Source organism: Daucus carota, chromosome 9, assembly GCF_001625215.2.
Source record: "Daucus carota subsp. sativus chromosome 9, DH1 v3.0, whole genome shotgun sequence".
Taxonomy (NCBI): domain Eukaryota; kingdom Viridiplantae; phylum Streptophyta; class Magnoliopsida; order Apiales; family Apiaceae; genus Daucus; species Daucus carota.
In genome coordinates, this window is record NC_030389.2 from 5,628,202 (window position 1) to 5,644,692 (window position 16,491).

General features: G+C 33.5%; 2 protein-coding genes across 2 annotated transcripts; both read right to left on the bottom strand.

The window, feature by feature from the left end:
* Positions 1-1,027: 1,027 nt before the first annotated feature.
* On the bottom strand, positions 1,028-2,345 carry LOC108200806 (nicotianamine synthase). The gene has a single exon (XM_017369059.2). It carries the CDS (start codon positions 2,217-2,219, stop codon positions 1,245-1,247), a length of 975 nt encoding a protein of 324 aa, XP_017224548.1. The 5' UTR covers positions 2,220-2,345; the 3' UTR covers positions 1,028-1,244.
* Positions 2,346-13,984: 11,639 nt separating this feature from the next.
* LOC108201138 (uncharacterized) lies at positions 13,985-16,330 on the bottom strand. Its single transcript, XM_017369440.2, has 2 exons — positions 16,162-16,330; positions 13,985-14,770 (listed from the first exon to the last, which is right to left on the bottom strand). Exons 1-2 carry the CDS (start codon positions 16,229-16,231, stop codon positions 14,223-14,225), a joined length of 618 nt encoding a protein of 205 aa, XP_017224929.2. The 5' UTR covers positions 16,232-16,330; the 3' UTR covers positions 13,985-14,222.
* Positions 16,331-16,491: the final 161 nt, after the last annotated feature.

Below are 16,491 nucleotides of genomic sequence, written 5' to 3' on the forward strand. Positions count from 1 at the left end.
ATGCTTCTACATGTTTTTCAATTCAAATGCTATCTCATTCAAGGATTGGAGATGATAAAGCGTGTATATATTTTGGAAGTCCTGTAATAATTGTGATATCGTCATAGATTATTTAATGGACTATTTTGACCTTTGTAATTTGTGTGGCTACTTCATATTAAAAGATCATCACACAAAATTCGCCAATTATACAGTACTTATTTTACCTTGAAATTTACAGAACGGACAAACCATATCCTAGTGCAGTAATTTCATTCAGATGTATTCGATATATCTCGCTTACAGCAGGGTCGGGGAGATAATATGCAGGTAATACTTACTTTAGGTTTTATGATATAGTACATTACAACATAGCAAGAACAGAAGACTAGGCTAGACTACTGAGACTCATGGAGTACTCAGGTTTGGAAACTTGACCTCTAGGGAAAGTTCATATAATTGTCAACTTGTTATCCCAATTGCAAATATGAAATAAAAGGAAACAGTATATAGGAGGAAAAGTGCAAAAGTCATGATCTCAGCTAGCAACTTCCCTGGACACAAGAACATGGAAAGTGCAAGGCTGTGAAATAGTCTGTTTCAAATGAGGCATCATCTTGTAGCTCATGTACCAAATTCCTTGTAGGGTAACAAAACTTACTAAACCGATTTTGTATTGGAAGGTGTGCCCCCTGCATCACTCAACGTCTAGGCAATACCTCGAATATATGTTACACTTACATCATAGAAGGAAAAAGAGAAGAATGAACTAAGGCTACCAGTCCTCAGTTATCCGGACTATTCATTTATCTCGAGAATACGTTTTAAATACATAACACCGGTAGACACTTGAATTTAATTTCATTACAACATGTAAAAGTAAAAGTTTCAAAAATGGTGTATTTGAACACTTATTCATGTTGGATACGTCCAGTCAAGCACGGATAATAAGGAAAATCACATATTGTTGGATACATCCAGTCAAACACGGATAATAAGGAAAATCACATACGGCAAGGATAATACATAATATTATTAAGCATACATAGAGGTAAAACGGGAGTCATCTTTTATTAAAAATAAGATGAAAGGACACAACATTGAAACATTGCAGCTAGGAATGCAGAAATAAACTTTGACAAACATATGAAACCACACCTCTAACTCCATAAGGCCACCATATACAAGTAGCTATAGATAAATTGTTGAGAGAACTGTGGAAATAAGATAAATTAAGAAGTGGGTAATTAAATTTGTAGAATTCATTACACCTGCTCCTCGAGTGCCAGATCCTCGATCAATCCAATTTGGTTGAGAGGGTAAATGAATGAGTCAATCTCAGAACACTTGATAGGAAGAACAATAGTACCTTCGAGTTTCCCTTGCTGATCTGCATTTGTTGAGTGAAAAGGCAGTGGCAACTTACGAGCAATCACAACGGAGTTGATCACATCATCAGTAGGATGGAACACAGAGAGAACCTCGAAGCCTAGCAGATCACAAGGATCAATCACAGGGTAGAGGAAGGCGCGTGCTCCATGAGCACTCCTCAGCATCAGTATAGCCCCCGGAGCCATGTACTTGGCCAAGTGATCAATGACACGGACTTTCTCCGTCTTGTCCATCCCCACAAGGGCAGCCAGAAACACAACCTCATATTCTTTCAGAGCACTCGTCACATCCATGACATCCACCGTGTGGAAAAACATCCGTTCTGACAAGTCCGGATCCTTGGAAACCAAACGGGAAGCCAAGTGATTGGCAGAGCTGTCAATGTCATAGTTGTGAAAACAAGTGTTTGTCAAGTGGTAGGTTGCTAACACAATAGAGCTGAGAGGCAGGGGCCCGGATCCTAGAAACGCCACGCGTTTCGGCTCATCCAGGGGACCAAACTGAGTTAAGATAGTGAACTCAAGGAGGCTAAGCTTGATGTAGTTGTTATAGTAAGGAAAAATGGACAAATGGTCCAAAGGGTTGTCATCAAAAGACCCTAGAATGGAGGAATAGTGAGATTCAAGAAGCCCCTCCGCCTCGCCACAGATTTTAATGAGCCTAGACCTGATTTCTTGAACATTCTTGCAGAGCTTGGTAACATCGATGGCTGCAGGTGGGATGCACGTGAGAACAAGATCAGTGAAGAGAGTGTTGACATCCTTGGAAGGCTTCAGACTGTTTAGCTTGGAGAGTTTGTCATAGATTTCGCAAACTTTTTGGACTAAAGGCAAATCTTGGCAAACCATGTCGACACTATGAGGCTATGAACCAAATTACAAATATTTTAACAGCTTTCGAGGGAATATAATTCGACCAAGAAGATGACAGTTTCTATGTAATGGATGAGAATTTCTTGTTTCTTGTTAGTTAGAAACAATTCTACTAGTCTTACAAGCGTCGCTATTTATGGACGACTCCTGTGGGTCCAAGTTAGCCTGCCCCACCTTCACTGGGTCCCCATTCCAACATTTCTTTTACATTCCTCCAGCAACTTGTTTAACGTCATTTTAAATTTTTGTTTAATATTTACGGTGAAAAATGTTTATTTAAAGAGACCGGGTCATTTACGACAGATAACTTACGACGGACATGCGGGGTATCTAACTTACTATCGAAATTATGAATCCCACCAGGTCTAACTTGCGACACTTTAGAATACTTACGACGTATGTTGGATATTGACGTTTTTTAGAACTTATTACTTGACAAAAACAACAAAAATAGCTAGTCCGTCGTAAATTAAGAACTTACGACGGATATGAACCTTAATTTCCGTCTTAAATAGGCCAGTTTTATGTAGGTATTATAAAGCCTATTTTTAAATTAGGGTTTGGACATTAGGTTGTACGACGGTTTATCTGTGTTTTTTAATGCATTTAAGTCAATCGTAGTATCAGCCCTTTTCATATCCGCAAAAAAGAGAGTTCGAATGGAACAAACAACAAACGAAATGCAAGACAAAATTTTTAGACGAGAGGAATGCGATGGCTGTCTTGTGCGTTACAAACAGATGATGCATCTTTGTCAGAGCGTTCAATCCAACCTTAATATATATTTATATTTATGACGTGTCAACACTTTAGCTAGTTATGTGCACCAATATTACACGTTATTTGTAAGTTTCTTGCAAGAGTCTGCATTCAGAAATCCGTTATATATCACGTACAGGAACTTTCTGTTGTATTGATATTTTATGATTCAAACTTGTCTTAATCATCCTACTTGTTATTGTTCTGCATATTGTACCGGTATTGGATACTTGCAAGCAACCATTGGCTCCACCAATATTTCAGTGAAACTAATTTATATTATTTTTGCAGCGAATGGCCGGGAGAGGAGAAATCGAAAATAAATAAAAATTAGCCTTTTCAGATACCTTTGCTATCAGAGTAGGAACTTATTCTGCACTAACAAAGTCTCCTATGATAATGTTATTAATTAATCGATACCCTGCTCTTTCGAAATAAGTGTGATTTTTATAGTTATTAAACCTTTCTCTAGAAAAAATCTAAAATTCTCTCGATCTCAGAGGAACCGTCACTATTATATGAGGGTCGGTTTTCACCGCGAAAAAGGTCAAACTCTTATATTTGTTTATTCGATTTGTTTTAATCTTCTTTTTTGGAGAAGGCCTTTTATCCTTTCGATTAGGTTTGGTTTGTTTTTCTAGTTTTAAATCATCAGAGTTTTCGGCTTATTTTTTTCTTCGATTAAACCGAAGTTTATCAGATTTGAGAGTTAATCGCCTGTATTGTGATTTCGATTATCAAATCTAATTTTTTTATTTTATTTTGTTTTCTGTTTGTTTTTATTTCGGTTTTTGGCTTGGATTTTGAGGTTTGTTTTCTCTCCTAGCTACCGAATGCGGTCGCTAAAGAAGAGCTGACATGACAATTTTAGCTACTGCCGGCGGTCGCTATTAAAAAATCAGCCGCAAAAGCATGTGGCGGCAATTTTTGGTGCTCATTTTTGGGAGGGGAAAAGGTTATAGCGACCGATTAGCTATTGTTTTTGGTCGCTAAAAAGTATTAAGTGTCATCTCTGTCGCTATAAACCTAAACGGTCGCTGATCGAAAACAATAGCGACAGATTGTCGGTCGCTGATAATTTTGGTCGCTGATAGTTGTTTTTCTTGTAGTGATAGTCTTGATTTGATGATGAAATTTCGTACGCAATCACAGTTCTGGTCAATATCTCAAACGATAGCTCTACGAGAACATGATTAAGAAGGCACCAGTAATCCAACGAGAATGCATGCAGTGAGTACTTGTATTTGTATATATTTTATTTTCATAATATCGTTTAACAATCTCAGAACAGACGATTACAATTTATTATTTGTTTGACTCGATCATTGGTGTACGTATTACTTTTTATTATTAGATTAACATCGTTCTTTTAAAAAAAGTGCGATTTTATTTTTTACATATAATTTTTATGCTGAGAAAATTGAAAAACAATATTTAATTTTTTTATATTTTAAATCATCTATAGAAGTCAAAATAACACGTACTGTGTGATTCACATGAGTATATGGACATGGAATTTTCAGTTATATATATAACCATCAACTTTCAGTTGTTGAAACATTAATACTCCCTCGGTTTTTTTTGGAACACTGTAAAAAAAGCAGTTAAATTATTAAACACTATTTTTGATTATTTATGATCGAAAATAAAAACGGTTAAAATAAGTTTGTTGAATTAATAAAAAATGGATAAAACGGGTTGAATATAACAGCATTCGAAAAAAAATGGTCGAATTTATTTTCTTTAATTTTTCCCGCCCATTGATTTGATCGAAAATAAATCCGGTCAAAAACAATTATGTGACAGGAAGTTTGTCGTATTTTTCAATTGAACATTTCCATGATAATTTTGAACCTTTCAGAATTTTGACCTTATCTAGTCGAAGATATATTTTCCCAAAAACTGTCGAAAATTATTTCGACCAGATTAAAACTACAGGTACAATTATATTCGACCGTTTTTGGTCGAAATTAATTCGACAAGATTTGGTCGAAGTTAGCACAATTGGCGGGAGTTTTAAATTGCGGTTGAACTTATATTTTCGACCAAATTTTCAAAATTTTGAGCGGGAAATGAAAAACTTCAAAATTTTTCAAGGGAGAGGATGAAATTTTGGGCGGTCAAAAACGGTCGAAAATAATTATTTCGACCGGAATGGTAATTTAGACCAACTTATTTTCGACCGCAATTTTGCGGTCGAAAATACCTAATTTCAACCAGAAATGGTCGACATTTTCGACCAGATTTTGGCGGTCGAAAAAAGCCACCTTTCTTGTAGTGATATTTAACCACGGAAAATCTGAAATTTGATTGTCAGATCGTAAATATAATTACGACTAAATTTGGGAGGAAATTCAATTTTTAAGAAATGTTAAGCGGCAATTTAAATTTTCAATTTTTTGGGCCAAGTTTTGAAATTTTGATCAAAAAGATATACACAATAATTTCGACCAGTTTTAGTTGAAAAAGTCCTGTCGAGAAATTCACTCAAATTTATTTAATTTCATTCTTTCTTACATATTCGACTCAGTTGTATTCTCAACCAAATCAGTTTTAGTCAAAAACAATTTATTTCGAACAAGTCGAAATTACACATTTCAACATTTCTAACTGTCGAAAATGGCCGCCTTTTCATTATTATATTGGAAAAAAAAATGTTGTTTATTGAAAAACTTACTTATTAAAAGAAGGTATGTATTTCAGTAAAATTTTTAATTTCACAATTAAATTTTTTTGGAATATAATTTATAAAGAACGTCAAGGTACCTGCAGTGACGGACAACCTAGGGGGACGGAGCACTGATGGAGTAATATTAAGTAACTAGGTAGCGTTTCTCAAAGAAGAATATCAAAAATTTAGGGATAGTTTTTTTATAGTTAGCTCTCCTGTTATTTCTTTCGTCCTTTAGATGCCAGTTAATGGATACCAATTTCTTCAAAAGTGAATAGTAAAACCTATTCATCACTCTGGTGTGTGCAGGCCACCTTCATTCGCTAAACTACCACGAGCTCTCTCACGACATACAGAAGACATGAAAAGTGTCCATGCACCAACGCATCAATCTCTAATTTGTCTACCTTTTACGCATGCATGTTCCACTATTTGAGCTTTAAGCTTTAACTAGCATAAAAGCCCGTGCGAGGCACGGGGCTCTAGTTTTTGCTGTATTTTAAATAATATTCATATGTCATTATATTGTTCTTGTACGGACCTTGAGTTTGTATTATGTTTTAAATAATATCCGTGTGTCATCATATTGTTTCGAGCGTAACTATTACGTTTTACTTTTTGACAAAATATGTAAACATGAAAAATGTAATATATGCAAGCTAATAGCATTAATAGTAATAATAAGTACTATTCCCTCCATTCCATTTTATATGGCCCTTATTCTTTTTTGAGACATCTCTAAAATAATGAACTTACTATACTTACTATTTTTAAACACTACTTATCACTATTACACACACTACTTCTCTATTTTATACTCTTTTATATTAAATAAACACTATTACACTCACTACTTACCATCACTATCTCAAATCTATTATTAAATTTTGATATATTCCACCATTTTACCCACTTTCCAACTAAATTTCCTCTTTTTTACTACTTTTTTCTTAATCTCCGTGAAAGTCAAATAAGGTCACCTAAAATAGGACGAAAGGAGTATATTTTTAAAAAAAATTATAGATCAAAAACTACATTTGAACTGATATTTCTATATTCAAATTCGTTAGGATATAGAGACCATCATCATATTATCAATGTTCAAAATTATATTCGAAATTAATACTGAAATTTTAAATTTTAAATATATTATACCTCATTAAAAGAATCTGTAATTTATTGTTGAAATTATTAAATTATTTCAACTAATATACCATGATTTTGATAAAAACCTGTTTTTGATATGTGAATTACGATATCCTAAATCATGATTAAATGAAGATGTGTGGTCCGCGTTGCCCTACATTTATTTCTTCTTTTTTGAGCGTACGTTTGCATAATTATTAAAGTGATACATGATGGAGCAGATCATCAACACATTCTTTTTAGCATATGTTGCACACATTTTGTATAAATAAAAATTGAAACATGTGTTGTACGTAAAAAGACACGTACCTTATTTTATTATAAAAGTATCAATTGAACTACTAACCATATAATTGCACCCCACAAATTTCTGACACCTTTGATGTGTCTTATCCTTTTATTTTTCATATCAATTAGTATATAGTACTTCAATGTATTATATTTTTATTGTTAATTTAAAAATATTTGATGAATATTACTTTGATACAGTATGTTATAACATTATCTCGTTATAAAATTTTAATTTTCTATAATTAGTTTTTTGAGCTTGTCTATTAAGACTTTTAATGATTTTTCATGTAATCGTTATAAAACAGATCTCAAACAAATGATTTTATGGAATTTCAAATAGCAAAAAGAGAGTAGATATGAGTTAGGCATCATGAAGTTCATAAAACCATAAAATATTTAGTTCAATTAGTCGTGTAGTTACTTTTTTAGCTTTGTGCAAACTCACATTTTTAATATATTGATACTCGTATTTATTAGGAGTGATCAATGTGGCATATCATGTTCAATTGTTAAAGATCAAGTTATATATTCGATATTTTGAATCATGAAAAAACTATTCTTGTTCTAGTCCCGTTTAACCAGATATTAGTTTCACCGTATCGCATCAGATTATCCGGTTCAGAATTAATTATATTTTATTAGTTTAATTTGTAAATGATTAATTTAACTGTAGTTTGAATCATTTTATTTAACTGGTATGTTATATATTGGATGATGGCATATTAAAAATTATAGTTTTAAGACTTTAATATATATAACTTATTTCTCTGTGTTATTTTATTTAACAAAGTAAAATTTATAACTCAAATTTTTTTAGTAGTTCTCGTAAACGCGTTTTATTATTATGTGGTTGACTTTTGATTAACAATATAAAATTTCCTTAAATTCACCTTCATATCACAAGTTATAGTATTTCAAATACATATATCATCAAAATTATATCATTTAGATATATTTTCCGACACCAAATTTGATGTATTGTCACTATCCTTATATCTATAATTTTTTTAAAAAAAGATTTAGTTACACATCAAATTCTGAATTCATAAGTTTAAAATAAAAAAATATTCTACATAGGAATATTCTTTCAGTCACCTTATTTCGTGTTCTCCAAAATATTGTAAACTCTTTGCAAATTGTCTTTTATAATAAAAGAAATTAATATGACATAGCCCATGTTGAAAGCCCATCAATTTTTACTTTCAAAGATGCTCGCTTAAACCTCAGTTTTTGTACTTATTTCTCACATTCATGACTTAAAATTTCTATAATATTGTATCGGTGCTCGTTTAAACTATTAAGTTAGATTTGAATTCGAATACGAATTATATCTATTTTTTGAAATCCGAATCATGGCACGAACCCGATTATTCATATTTTTTTAATTTTAAATTTATTTATGTAAATAATTAATTTATAGATATTAATCTATCATGTAAATAATATATGAGACTTAACTGAAATAATAACTCATCTCAAATAAATAAGATATTGAGACGAATATAAATACAAAAGTTTTAAAGTATGTGATTAATGCTTTTGAGTAATAAACTAATTGTTTGTGTAGCTCAAGTGGTTTGAGTGATGTATTTGTATTGGAGAGATCCCGAGTTCGAGCCTCATGAATAACATCATTTTTTTATATATATATGAGAAGATGTTAGGTTCGGAGTTAGGCTCAGGTTCGGAGCTAGGTAATTTATTTGCTCAGGAGGGAGGCTTGACACGAACCTGTTCGGCTACTATATATATAAGTAGAATGGACCCTTCGTGCTACCTAAAACAATTTTGCATGCAGTAATTTAACAATTTGAAAGGGTTCTAGCTAAGGCCGTGTATTCAACTGGAATTACGGAAAAAATTAATGCATAATCAAAAATTATTTCTTTAGTTGATAGTACTGGGGATTTGGTAATATACACAAGAACTGACCCACATTGTAGTTTCTTGCCTATGACATTTTCCGGTAGACCACCCGGCAATTTCGTGCACGACACGAAAATGACAGAAAAATTGCGTGTTTATGTTTACGTTTTTAGGACACGTCGACACGAAAGTACATGAACACGAAAGTACACGACTTAATTTCATGTCGGTTCTGGGGTTACCGGCCCATTGAGTACACGACACGAAGTATACGATATAATTAATTAATTATAATAATGTATAATTAACAATAAATAGTAATAGCATGATTTATCATATACTATAATTTAATTGTAATAGTAGTTTTTATAAATAAAATAGATATAATATCAAATAATATATAAATTTCCTCTAATATCAATTTTTAAAATATTAAAATGTAATTTAATATTCCAATTTTCAGTTTCGTGTACATTTAGTGCTGTGTACTTTTCATGTATATTTCATTTCGTGTACTTTTTGTGTTCAATTCGTGTCGTGTATCTTTAAGCACACAAAAATTTCGTGTACTTCGCGTCGTGTCGTTTTATTTCATTTTCCTTCGTGTCCTGTTCATGATTAGATTTCAGGTACACGAATTCATTTCATGTTCTTGTTTGTGTACCGAATACACGCCACACAAATTGCCAGTTCTACGCAATTTCATGTCAATTTATGATAAAGAAGCCGCTTTTCTTATAGTGTATCAATTTATTAGTATTCCTAATAAAATCTTATTATATCAGGCCTAATGCCCATCAAGATTTTACATATGTTTGTGTTACACAGATGCGTCGTTATTTTTGTCACGTTCTAGGTTTCGAGAAGCAATTTTTCAATTTCTCTGTGTTTTTCTATTTTTTCCCTAAGATTTGGGTAGTTTTTTATTGCTTGATAATGCTGAAAAGGGTGTCTATTACATTGATTGAATGGCCGCTTTTGAAATTGTGTTTAATTGATAGTGTTGACATTCTATGTAATGAAAGTTCATTATTAGAATATTGGAATAGTTAGCCAGCTACTTTCCCTAGCTAGATTTCATATATAGTGCATTAGTGGTAGTTCTTTATATCTTCATCTTGTATTCATTCCACCTTTAAGATCCCCTTTTGTCTTCAACTTCGATGGTGCACAACAAATCATCAAACACTTGAATCCTTTTAGTACTGTTCTACATGCCCTTTGGATTGATTCCCATTATTTTTGTTTACATTGACTGTGCATTACAGAAGTCCAAGGGCACAATTGTTCCGAGCTCTCACTCTGTTCACATTCTTTTTTTGTATATTTTTGTCAAATATAAAACCCCAAAAATTACTATTTTTTGAGTCTTCTATTTCTGGAACGAGATCAAAAAAGAGGGACAGAAACTCCACTTAAACCGAATTCTGTTAGTATCTTAAATAACTAACTTATCTAAAACCTTAAGATGTCACAAAAAGTCCCGAGCATGATCTTATTATGCTACAACAAACATTATTCAACATATGGTTCACCTATAAACACTACAACAAATTAGGCTATTTACGACGGAAATTAAGCCTAATATCCGTCGTAAGTTCACAATTTACGATTATCCGTCGTTTTTGCTCAAGTAGTAAGTTCGAAAAGCCTTCACAATTTTCCACTAGCATCGTAAGTTTATTCTAGCGTCGCAAGTATTAACAAGCATTGTAAGTTAATCGGGTGGGGCCCACAATCTCAGCAAATTCATTGTTAAACTTACGACGTAATGTCCGTCGTAAGCTGGTCATTTTACGACGGGAATGCCCGTTGTATATTAATTGTGGACCCACATGTTCATTTTTTGGTTCTATTCTTGCGACGGAAATTTCCGTCGTAAATTTCAGTACTAAAACGGCGCCGTTTGTGTCAATGGAATATTCTCGATTACTTTTTAATAAAAAAAAATTATATATGTGAATTTATGACGGGAGATGTTGCCGTAGTAAATTTATACGACGGAGATCACATATCCGTCGTAAGTTTAAGCATTCAGCGAATCCGTCGTAAAGTTGTAGTGAATTACCAAGAGCAAGTACTTTGAAGGCTCAAAGTTGAATATGCAACTGAGACATTGCTTTTGCTTATGATAGTAATAATTCAGAAAACTTTTAGTCCCACTACGAAGAGTACAAATTCAAGGAGATGTTGACATCCAAGGACATTTTGAGGGGTCAAAAACAATCTGTGCACATGTTATCATAAACCTACTTTTGTATATATATAAACACTTAAATATTTCGATCCAAGACTCTCAGCCTACTGCTAATAGTTGGCTTGTTGGAGTGATGCGAGGACTCGATGTCGAAATAATTGTTCTCTTTAAATCAAGTAGTTAGACAAATTGAATGCCATATCATTTCATTGTTTTTAGCTTGTCTGTAGATTCTTTAATTACTCCTGTAACATTATTGGAACACACATTATAGTAGAGATTAAGGAAGATTGTTTGGCTAATTTTATGTATAATGTATAATGCAAAAGAATCATGATTTAGCCATCATCATTTTATCATTCTCAGCTTGTCTCTGGAATCTCTAAAAGATTATCGTAACACCTATTAAGTAGAGACTAAGGGGCTGTTTGGATTAAGGTTGGGATTGGGAATCGGAAATGGGAACGGAGGGTATGGGAATGGGGGTTAACGGGAATGGGAATGATAGGGAAACCCAAGGGGTGGGAGGGGTATGATTTAACCACCTAAGAGGATTGGGGTTCTCATTCCATAGTACCAAATTACTAATCCAAACACCTATGCATGGGATTGAGGTCCCGATTCCCGTCAACCGGGCTCATTAACCATGAACCAAACACCCCCTAAGAAATACTGTTTTGTAGGTATGATTAATTAGAAGTAACGTGCACTTTGTATTTTTTAAGGCATTTGCACTTGGCTTTGAACAATTTTCCTAAATTGTTAATATATATATGTACTTGGAATATGTTAAATTGTTTTTAAAATATTCATGGATTTCAATGAACCACGTTGTTGGTTATGGTGTACAGTAGAGCCAACCCTGGCAACGATAAGATAGCTTGATTGAATCCATTTTATTCGAATACTATCATTTGATGGAAGCACTCGATCCACTTTGCTCATAGAAGCTTTGCAATATCATTGGTCTGCTGAGTATTCTTATTTTAGTGCAAATGAAAGATGATGTGCTAACAAATAGACTAGAGCATTGTGAATTGTCAGGGCGTTTGTCTTAACTTAAGATTGTCTTCGAGAACATGTATTTCATTTTAAATATTGAATTTCAAATGACATAATTTAAGTTGTTATTTCAAAATCGAGTAAATTTTAAAGTTGTGGCCAAAGTTTAATTATACCGATTTTTAAAAAGTTGGTCAGAGTTTCAAATTCTCAAAAAGATGGCCAAACTTTGGCTCTGATTTTTTAAAGTGTGGCTCCCGTTAAATGTATTAACGGGAGCCACATTTTTGAAAAGCGGACCAAAATTTAGCCACTTTTTGTGAGAATTTGGAATGAACAAAAGGGTAAAAATGAACAAAAGTGGCCAAACTTTGGTCCGCTTTTAAAAAATGTGGCTCCGGCCGTTAGGCTCCCGTTAGTGACATTTAACGAGAACCACACTTTTAAAAAGCTAAGCCAAAGTTTGGCCATCTTTTTGAGAATTTGGAACTCTAGCCAACATTTTGAAAATCGATGTAAATTTTGGCCACAACTGTGAAGTTTACTCTTTCAAAATCACAAGTTTAGACTAGCATTGTATGTTCGGGATTTCAAATAAAATCCAAATCTTTTTCTTTTATATCTAAACATGTCATGTAATCAAATCAAGAATTTCAAATGATATCCGAGTTCCCTAACAGACCATTATGAATTCAGAGAATATTGTTTTCTGACCGGCAGAAACTCACAAAACAACCCTAGAATCATTGAAGAAAATCTCGGAAACTGTTGAAAGAAAGGAGCAAGTATCTGTGTGAAACAGAAACAAGAAAGAATCTAACAATTTGCTTCTATATGTACGCCATCAGTAGTGATACACATAATATTGGCCTCACCATTTCTGGATAAGCATGGTGTTGCAATTGCATACATTTGACCTCATCTTTTATTTGCAATCTTGGAAAACCTCCCTTCAATCTCCACTGCTATTCCAAAATATTTGATTAGACTTTTGCGGCTGGAGTTCTAGCCCCTCTTCCAAATCCTCATCACACAAATTTTTCCGGGTCCCATACATGTTGTGTCGCTGATTTCTCGTATCATATGCAGCACTTAGAGTGGAACATAAGTCGACAAAAGTAAATATAAATTACTTAAAGCCTGTTTGGCGGGACTCAAAGTTGTAGGTTTTAAACATCTTCGTTAAACCGAGAATTATCTGCAACAAGCTGTCTTAAAATCAAAAATAAGGAGAAAATCGACTTTCACAAATGGGTTAGATGTACTTTTTTTGAACGACTTATATTATTTATATATAATGTTTTAATAAAAGTCAATTCTATCACTCAAATAAATAGTATATCAAATTGATTTTTATTATTATATTTTTCATAACTTATAAATCACCCACAATATAAAAATACCCGAACAAATAAATTAAATTATCCAAACAATACAAAGTCAAATATGTTCTCATGGTTTTATGGCACACTAGCTAAAGTCTTAAAAGAATGACTTACTTCAAGTTGGGCCATGCTATGGAGAAATTAAAGTAATGAAATGGACCTTCAAGTTGGGCCATGCTATGGACAAATGTTGTACAGTTATGTTTCAATGAGAAAGAAATCTTTAGGCCCAAATAAGATGATAAATCTTACCAAGTTTTTATTGTAAATCCTGCATAGAATCATAATATTTCAAGTGCAGCAGAATATTTTTCTGAACAAACATCTGCATTTGATTGAAGAAAATTAAGAAAGTCGATCATTTTATCATACGATCTCAAATCAGTTCAATTAGTTATCCTCGACATTAGTTCGAATACTATGACGCTCAGATAAACATTAAAACACTATCTTTAAAAACTTAACAGGAACACTGCATTCAACAAGGTGAAAACACCAGACCTCTTACTGCCCTTTTGTTCAAAACGAATCGATGATATAGTACCTCACTATGGGTAACCGAAGACATGTAGTCGACCCCGGTGTCCCGGGACAACAGAAGATAAACCCACTACTTGGGCTATCTGATCGTACTCATGTGAAATGTTTTTAGTTTCTCCAATTTATGCAAAGTTGAGGAGATAGTGCACCCCATTCACTACATCATATACCAATAATCCAATCCTTCCACCAATCCAACTGCCCACTTGACTTCCTAACAAATAACCAAAATTTCCAAGCTTTTGCTTGGCAAGGAAGCCGAAAGTGTAAGTACCAACCAAGGTCCCCCCTGCCCTGAGGATCCCCTCAGTTATTGTTCCTCCATAGTACATTACTTCGAAAAAATCCCATTGACTCGAGGTGATTGGCCCTAAAACTCGGTCAGCTTTCCGATCTGCTTGCTTTGCAGCTTTGGTTCCTTCTTTCTTTGCATGCTTTTCTGCCTCTTTTTCAGATAATCCTTGTGATGCTGCATCAGCTAAGGCGTTCTTCACTGACTTCTGCCTGATGAGCTCCGCATGAGTGCCTTTGATGCTATTAGAGTAGAGCTTCACAGTCTCCTTCACAGTGCATGCAACGGATCCCGTGGTCAAATCAAAACAATCAAGCAGAGTAAAGTGGCCGGTCTTGGATCTGGCTGTTTCACCAACCATTTCCCGACATCTTCTAGCTTCAACAAACACAATGTGAGAACCTTTCCTCATAGAGAACACAGTATCAAGCAACATAAAACAATAAATCATAGAAGGAAAGGTGAAATTAAGTGCTGACATGATATGGACTAAGAAATCGACATTTTGGCAGAAATTAATCTGTTCTGTTTTCTAGTAATCTCCATATTGTCATTCGAAGGAAATAGTATATGACTAAACAGTCCAGTTAATAAGTTGTACAATCATATCAGAACTTAAAACTGGTATGAATATCGCCTTTCAGTCAGAACAATGAAAAAATGTAAGCTCACACCCTTTCTGACACCTTAAATAAGCCTACGAGCACCAATCATATTGATCATCACTTATAAACCACCAACAGAAGATCACAACTTTAATACTCTTGATCACCTCCATTGCAATTCAGCTAACTCTTTGCTCAATGACTTCAGAGTTCTCCATCCCACCCTTATTAATGGTCCAGCCGAATTATTACTTGCATCTATATATGGTGTAATCTACAACTTTGGATGTTTGATTTATATGTATTGCCTTCGTAGTTGGATTTAAATTGTTTCAGTTGGTTCTATAATGGATCAGGTTAATATTTAAATTAATCTGAAACACAGGAAATTCATAATTATTTTCATTATTCCAAAAAACTAAAAGCTTTCAAGTCGATGAGAATAGCACACTAGAGATCAAAAGAGACATGATACACATAGTTCTTAATGACGAACACCCTCAACTTACGGCCATGGGCGGAGCCACAACAAAGGCTGTGGTGGGTTGCAGCTAGGATAAAAAAAGGTTTTTTTCAAAATTTTCTATTATTCAGTCCATATTTTTGAAAGTCGATTAGCCCAGGATAAATTGTGGCCCTAGCCCATTTCTTTTATGCAAACATTTAGTCAGGAGAAGAAAACAAAATAAAGAAACTTAAAAGCAGAGCTCCAATTAAGTACATATGATATCAAAGTATCATGTTTTATTGTGTTTTGTTTTCAACAGTTGTGAGATAGATTTTTATTGTTATTACCTAATTGCCTAATTGATTTGCAGACACTATCCACCAAACTCAGGGGCGCCGAAGGACAATCACACTCTTGTAATCTTTACAAGAGGAAGATACTTAATTACTCAATAACAAAGAAATAGACAATAAATCAACAGCCTCTAGGCAATACTTCATTTCACACATGTACGTAGCGAAAGATCTAAGCAGGTTGCAACCTTATATCACAAAGAAAAATTAATATATTTGCATTTTTTTTGGAAACGTGGGAACCCAAAAGAGCAACAAAAATTTACGAAATTCTTATAATAATTATACGGGATTCGGATGAACAATGCATGGATTTATACACACATAACATAATAACAGGCACATTTGTGTATATATATATACCTGTGATGCTGAGGACGATGTAACCCGAAATAAACAGCAAGAATTGATTTCTTTTTTTGCGAATATTCATGGATTTTACAACACCCTTGAATTGAATTTTCCAAGATTTGTTCCCTAATTTGAAAAATTGGGACCGTATAGAAAGTTGATCACATTCATGCCCTCTGTAAAAGAAAATTGTTAGAAGCGATTAATTGAGAAGGGCTTCCTAAAATAATTGCTCTTTCAAATAAGTCTGTGTGGTGACGTGTGGAAGCTACGACATCCACATATATGTTATTCTTAAATTAAATTTACATTCTTTTTTGACAAAAAATTAAATTTACTCAT